Source organism: Ovis aries, chromosome 4 (assembly GCF_016772045.2).
Source record: "Ovis aries strain OAR_USU_Benz2616 breed Rambouillet chromosome 4, ARS-UI_Ramb_v3.0, whole genome shotgun sequence".
NCBI classification, from domain to species: domain Eukaryota; kingdom Metazoa; phylum Chordata; class Mammalia; order Artiodactyla; family Bovidae; genus Ovis; species Ovis aries.
Window position 1 is genome coordinate 113,938,365 of NC_056057.1, and position 6,776 is coordinate 113,945,140.

Below are 6,776 nucleotides of genomic sequence, written 5' to 3' on the forward strand. Positions count from 1 at the left end.
ACTTTTCTCAAAGATAGTTTAGAAAACGTTTGAAAAATATACTTTGCCTTTGACCTGCCAGTTCCCCACTTCTAGAATTTTTAAATCAGCCATCTGCAATAAACTATGAATCCATGATACAGAAAAGTAGAAAATGTATGTGCAGTTATGTTGCAGTTAAGAATCTTGTTATAAAAGAATATTTAATAGGACAGAAGAAAATTCACAACATTGTTAAGCGAGAAAGGCAGAATACATCTTTGTAAGGCATTACCCCAACCTCAAACAGCATAGACAAGCCCAGAAAAAATGCCCGATGATACGTTATGTTGTTCAGTCGCTAAGTCCTGTCCTACTCTTGCATGCCAGGCTTCTCTGTCTTCCACTATTTCCTGGAGTTTGCTCAAATTCATATCCAAAAGGATTCCTGATGGTGATACATACCAAGGCATTAAATGTAACTGATATTTTACGTTACATTTAATGTAAATGTATGAGGTAAGTATGAGAAATCTGCATATTTTATTTCCTATTAATGCAACAGACTTTGTGTTTTAAACAATAATCGTACAGGAGAACGGATACATGTATGCATACGGCTCTCTGCTGTCCACCTGAAACTGTCACATCTTGTTAATCAGCTACACTCCCCAATACAAAATAAAGTTTTTTTTTAAAAATGTACAATTATAAAGTTGCCTGTGTTGAAAAGCATAAGAATACGTGAGACTGTCCAAGTCTAGAAAACCCATGAAGTGTTTCGTTGGGAAAGCCAAGGCCACCTGCTAGACGGTGAGTCAGGGACGCAGACTCGCACCTGCCTCCGCACTCGCCTTTGGGATGCGGTGCGTTTCCAAGCGCAGCGTCCTAGGTGCCAGGACCGCCCGCGCCTGCGCTCGGCTGATTTCTGGAAGCGAGGGCGGCCCGTTTTCAAAGTTCACCCCATCGGGCCTTTCCTTTTCTCCAGCTCTGAACTACCCAGAAGCCGACTTTCTCGGGTCAGCCGTGCCCCCAGCCCGGGCTCAGCCGCTGCGCTATTCACGTTCTGCGGCGCGGCCAAAGGTCCAGGTGGTCGGAGAAGCGGAGGGCGACGGCCGGGTGGGTGGGGGTCGAGGAGCGCCCTCGCCAAGGCTCGGGCCAGCGAGGTCGGGTCTCGCCGAGTGACCGCGGTCCGGCCATGCGGTCGCCCAGGCACCCGCGCTCGCCGGGAGGGACAAAGGGTCGGGGAAACCTGAGCCGGGCCAGTCCAGGAAAAATCCTGCCGGTAGCCATAGCAACGGAGTCGGGGCCCCGCGCGGCCCGCGAGGGGGCGCTGGGGGCGGGAGAGGGGCCCCGCGCGGCCGGCCCCGCGGCCCGCCCCGCCCTCCGGCCTCGGCCGCCGGCCCGAGCCCGCGACTGACCCTCGGCAGCTCCTGTAGTCACGTGGCGCTGGGAACCGGCGGGGCGGGCGGGGGTGGGGGGGCTGGGCACGGGCCTGGCGGTGGTGAACCCGAACCTGCTGCTGTCGCCGCGGCGGGGTGGCGAGCGCGGCCGGCGCCGGCTCTCGGGCCTCATGGACGCGCGACGCGCCTCCGCGCTCCCCGGTGGAGAGGTTCGTCCTGGGCAGGGCGCGGGGTTCCACGCGGGCCCGTGGTGGTGGTGGTGGTTAGAGGGGGGGGGGCCCTACCTGCGGGGCGCGTGACCGGGTGCGCGCTGTGTTGGGGGGTGGTGCACTGCTGGACCGAGTCGGGGGGCGAGTCCGCGCACCTGCGCGCAGGATCCGCGAGCCGCGCTCTGCGTGGGGACCGGAGGGGGGGGGGCCCTTCGGAGAGCGCGGAACCGTGTGTCTGCGAACGTAGACGGGGGGGAGGGGGGCAAAGCACACGCTCGAATACAAAAAGGGGGAGTGTGGGGGTCTGCACGGCCCTCTGCCACCTGGGACGCGGCAGGGGACTCTGCCCGAGTCCTCGTCACAGGAGCGCGCCTGGCAGCCCCCCTGGGAACCCGGCCTGGAATTCCTGTCGGGAGGAGGGTGGGGGAAGGGGAGCCAGCGGGGATTTCAGAGTTCCTGCCCTCGGCCCGGGGGCCTTTGGCCATCAGCATGGACAGTTCGTGCTGTGACCTTACCAGGGGAGGAAGTGAGCCTCCAACGCAGCCCCGGGCTTCCTTGGTGTAGGGGGCACGTTCAGTTTTTAATCCGATGGCCACTGAGGTCACTCTGCCCCGCGGGGTGCCGGGGTGGGGGAGGGGGCCGTGGCTGCCGAGGACACAAAGATGACTTCCCTCGGGGAGCGCTGAGCCTCACGCACGCGTCTTCTCCCCTCCCCGCAGGTAAGACTGGCCTCTCTGCCACCGGAGGTCTGAGCTCTGCCATGGGGGTAGGGGTGTCTTTACTGCTGCAGTTTTCACTGACATCCGGGGGCTACCCGAGTGTGGGCCGAAGCAGGCGCTCCAGCCGCAGAAGTATCCTCGGGAACAGCCCCAGGAGGAGCTGGGCCAAGCCTCATCTCCAGCTCCACAGCCTCCAGGGTAGAGTGTGGGCTTCTTTGTTGGATTCTCGAACCATTTCATGGCCCCAGTGCCCCACTACGGCGGGGGTTGGGGGGGGGCGCTGGAGGGAGGAGGGGGGAAGTTTCACGTTCATCACATCCTGGGAGTCTTCCCAGGGCTCAGTCTGGCCGCTGGGAATGAGTCATGTCTGTGCTCCTGGAGAGGACTACAGGTTTGGGGGAACTTCGGGGGAACTTGTGAGCAGGCAGTGAAGGTCCCTTAGGAGTCTCATCACCACCCCATCTGGCAGTGGGTGTAGGAGACTCCCCTGCAGGAGTCTGGGTTCTCCCCGCTCTGGAAGAGCTGCCCATGGGGCAGCCCCTGGCGGGGCTGGGGCAGGCCGGGACAAGGGACAGAGATTACAATCTCCTTCCCTTTCTTTGCCCCAGTAATCCCAGTCCCCCGAGGGAAGGCAGCGAGGCAGGCTCACCCCCGAGGGCAGCAAGCTGTGGGCGTTCTTTGGATTCAAGAGCGCTCTCCTTCCTGCAATGTCCTCATCACGTGCGGGGGCGGAGGAGGGCAGGCGGGCAGAATGCGGGCACAGTCTGGGCAGGCAGTGGCCTGGCATCGCGCTGGGCTGGCAGTAGCATCCGGAGCTCTCTCCTGCTCCCGAGAAGGGGCCGTTCTCACTGGCTTTCCTGGCCGTGGGAGGCTGAGGCTCGGGAGGTCAAAGTGCCTTCCCTAAGACGGGGTTAGATTGGAGCCCTCGTTCGGGTTCTGCTGTAGGTTTACTCTGTGGCCCCTGGGGCAAGTCCCGTCACCCTGTCGTTCCTGACAGTGGCTTCATCCATCAGACCGGGAGTTCGTATCTCTTGCCCAGCCTCACTGAGTTGCTGCGGAGCTCGGATGTGACAAGAGCAAATAGAAACAAGGAGAGGGAAGCACTCGGGAAAGCATATAAAGCGCTGAAGGGGGAGGTGACTGCGTGTTTTGGTGAGTCCCAAGGCAGCAATCTTTGCGCAGCCAGCCCTGGCGTGTTTACTCCATGCCGGAGGGGGATTCCAAGAAGGGTCAGGGTTCTTCCTTCTAGTCGTTTCCAGGGCCAATAAAGACTTAACAGCAGATCCACTTGAAATGCTTTCTAGAAACCCAAGATGGAAATAACGTAATAGGAGGAAGCAGAAGAGTAGTCTAGTGGTCCTAATTCCAGGGCTGGAGGAGTGGAGGGGGCAGGTTCCTCTTGGGTCCGCTGGGAGGGGCTGAGGGGGGTGCCGGTTGTGTGGTTCTCCAGCGTGACTGTGCCTTTCCACCCTTAGCAGAGGAAGAACCGATGCTGGAACGTCGCTGCAGGGGCCCCGTGGCCATGGGCCCGGTCCAGCCCCGACTCCTTTCCGGGCCCTCCCAGGAGTCGCCCCAGACCCTGGAGAAGGAGCCCCAAGGGCTGAGGTCGCGAAGCACCGCCGCGGCCCAGTCGGGCGGCCAGCCCCTAGGTCGGGCTCATCGCTGTGCCCACTGTCGGAGGCACTTCCCCGGCTGGGTGGCCCTCTGGCTTCATGCCCGGCGCTGCCAGGCCCGCCTGCCCCGGCCGTGTCCCGAGTGCGGCCGCCGCTTCCGCCACGCCCCTTTCTTGGCATTGCACTGCCAGGTCCATGCCGCCGCCACCCCAGACCTGGGCTTTGCCTGCCACCTGTGCGGGCACGGCTTCCGAGGCTGGGTGGCCCTGGTTCTGCACCTGCGGGCCCACTCGGCGGCGAAGCGGCCCATCGCCTGTCCCGCCTGTGAGAGACGCTTCTGGCGGAGAAAGCAGCTGCGGGCCCATTTGCGGCGCTGCCACCCCCCGGCCCCCGAGGCCCGGCCCTTCATCTGCGGCAACTGTGGCCGCAGCTTCGCTCAGTGGGACCAGCTGGTGACGCACAAGCGGGTCCACGTGGCCGAGGCGCTGGAGGAGACGGCGGCCAAGGCCCTGGGGCCGCGGCCCCGGGGGCGCCCGGCAGTGACCGCGCCCCGGCCGGGCGGGGACGCCGTCGACCGCCCGTTCCAGTGTGCCTGCTGTGGCAAGCGCTTCCGCCACAAGCCCAACCTGATCGCCCACCGCCGCGTGCATACGGGCGAGCGCCCGCACCAGTGCCCCGAGTGCGGGAAGCGCTTCACCAATAAGCCCTACCTGACCTCGCACCGGCGCATCCACACGGGCGAGAAGCCGTACCCGTGCACCGAGTGTGGCCGCCGCTTCCGCCACAAGCCCAACCTGCTGTCGCACAGCAAGATCCACAAGCGCTCCGAGGGGTCCGCGCAGGGCGGGCCCCAGCCGCCCGCCAGCGCCCCGGAGCGCGCCCCGGAGCCCCCTCCGGAGCCGGCCCCAGAGCCCGCCGAAGTCCCGGCTGGGCCCGGGCCGCCAGGCGCCGCGGCAGAGGCCCCGCCCTCCCTCCACACCTGCGCCGACTGTGGGCGGGGCTTCCGGCTGGAGCGCTTCCTGCGCGCGCACCAGCGGCAGCACGGCGGCGAGCGCCCCTTCGCGTGCGCCGAGTGCGGCAAGCACTTTGGCAAGAAGACGCACCTAGTGGCGCACTCCCGGGTGCACTCGGGGGAGCGGCCCTTCGCGTGCGAGGAGTGCGGGCGCCGCTTCTCCCAGGGGAGCCACCTGGCCGCCCACCGGCGCGACCACGCGCCCGAGAGGCCCTTCGTGTGCCCGGACTGCGGAAAGGCCTTCCGCCACAAGCCCTATCTGGCCGCGCACCGGCGCATCCACACCGGCGAGAAGCCGTACGTCTGCCCCGAGTGCGGCAAGGCGTTCAGCCAGAAGTCCAACCTGGTGTCCCACCGGCGCATCCACACGGGCGAGCGCCCCTACGCCTGCCCCGACTGCGACCGCAGCTTTAGCCAGAAGTCCAACCTCATCACCCACCGCAAGAGCCACATCCGGGACGGCGCCTTCTGCTGCGCCATCTGTGGCCAGACCTTTGACGACGAGGGGAAGCTCCTGGCCCACCAGAAGAAGCACGACGTTTGAGCGGGCCGGGGCGGCGGAGGCCGAGGGAGGGGGGGCCGGGGCGTCGTTCACACTGTGCCCTCTGCTGCTGCTGTCGGCGCAGGGGGTGGCGAGGTGGGGTGAGCCGGCCCCGTTAGGGAGGGAGGTCCCCCGCTGTAATCAGGGAGTCCACTTGCAGAGCAGGGACCCCGGCCTCCCGCTCGTGTTTGCTAAGGTTCGGTCCGACTATCCTGTGCCCTGGAAAAGTAGCAATAGCAGCTCCACCCACCCCTTAGAGCCCTCCGGCCGGAGGGGCCACCAGTGGACAGGAGGACCCCTCTCCTCTGGTGTTAACGCCTTAACGTCCCGTCTCTTAATTATGAGTTCCTTCGGCTCGTTTTTTTTTTTTTTTTTTTTTTTGCAAGTAGGTGTGGTTCAGCCTTTAGTGAATGAATGCCCAGGAAGATCAATGGACCAGCTGGGCACACCTGGGAGAACCTGCCAGCCTTGTTGGGCAGCACCTGGGCCTTTTCCAGTCCTGGGAGGCAAAGCCGAGCTCCTCCATCCTGCCCCAGCCCGGCCCCTCGCTCCTGCCCCTGCACAGGCACCCAGATTTGGAGAGACCCGTCTCCTGTTAGTGCCCTGGCTCCCCTTCCTCTACCGAAAGATCAGTTCCGCACCGCGCCCCCCCCACCCCCCCCAAGAGCATCTTCCCACGCTGCGACTGCCTTCATCCAACCACCTTCCCAGCACTTAGAGCAATCCCATGGCTGTCCGCCGCCCTGTGTCAGGGCTTTTGTCCGAATACCCCAGCCTGCTTTCACTCCCTTCAGAGCTCAGCACATTGTGGGGAGGACTGCTCCATTGCTAACAGAAGGCCAGCTGATGGGAAGTGGGAGTGAGTTTCCCTTCCAGCATTCTAGCGTGTGGATCCCCAACCTCTGCTTGAACACTTCGGTGACAGGGAATCTCCTGAGGCCCTGGTTCTGTTGTAGAATAATTCTAATTGTTAGAAATTCTTCCTTATAATGAATGAAGTCCGCTTCCCTGTAATTTCTACTGTTGGGCCTTGTTCTCTGGAACTAAACACAACCACTTAACCCTCCTTTTCCAACTAGAGAATAAAGATCTGGTTTTAGAGCTGGTGGCTGTAAGTGTTCCTTTGTCCTGGGGAGGGAAGGGCAGCTGTTCCACACCACTGGGGGCTGGGATGGGTGAAGGCTGGATTCAAGCTTCTCTACTACCCCTGGCTGTAACCCCCGCCCCAATTTAGGGTCAGGCACCCTCAGCAAGTGAGGTTTCTTCTCTAGGAGTCCAGCCTTGTGTGGGGTCAGGTCAGCCCCGCTCAGTGTCAGTCCTC

The 6,776-nt window shown here is 62.7% G+C and overlaps 1 protein-coding gene across 12 annotated transcripts; it reads left to right on the forward strand.

Annotated features, from left to right (window-relative positions):
- The first annotated feature begins 905 nt into the window (after positions 1-905).
- Positions 906-6,556, forward strand: REPIN1 (replication initiator 1). 12 transcript variants are annotated; one of them, XM_042249008.2, is made up of 4 exons: positions 906-1,077; positions 2,290-2,487; positions 3,235-3,441; positions 3,765-6,556. In XM_042249008.2, exons 2-4 carry the CDS (start codon positions 2,331-2,333, stop codon positions 5,456-5,458), a joined length of 2,058 nt encoding a protein of 685 aa, XP_042104942.1. In that variant the 5' UTR covers positions 906-1,077; positions 2,290-2,330; the 3' UTR covers positions 5,459-6,556. The 12 variants fall into 12 exon arrangements, with proteins under 12 accessions (XP_042104942.1, XP_042104941.1, XP_042104943.1 ...); XM_042249007.2 differs by having other exon boundaries at positions 906-1,041; XM_042249009.2 differs by having other exon boundaries at positions 906-977.
- Positions 6,557-6,776: the final 220 nt, after the last annotated feature.

Bases quoted from the DNA above. Each gene is read 5' to 3' on its own strand.
- REPIN1 (XM_042249008.2), top strand. From the start codon at position 2,331: ATGGGGGTAGGGGTGTCTTTACTGCTGCAGTTTTCACTGACATCCGGG. The intron at 2,488-3,234 runs GTAGAGTGTGGG...GTTCTGCTGTAG, and splicing joins CCAGCTCCACAGCCTCCAGG to GTTTACTCTGTGGCCCCTGG. The intron at 3,442-3,764 runs GTGAGTCCCAAG...TTCCACCCTTAG, and splicing joins GGAGGTGACTGCGTGTTTTG to CAGAGGAAGAACCGATGCTG.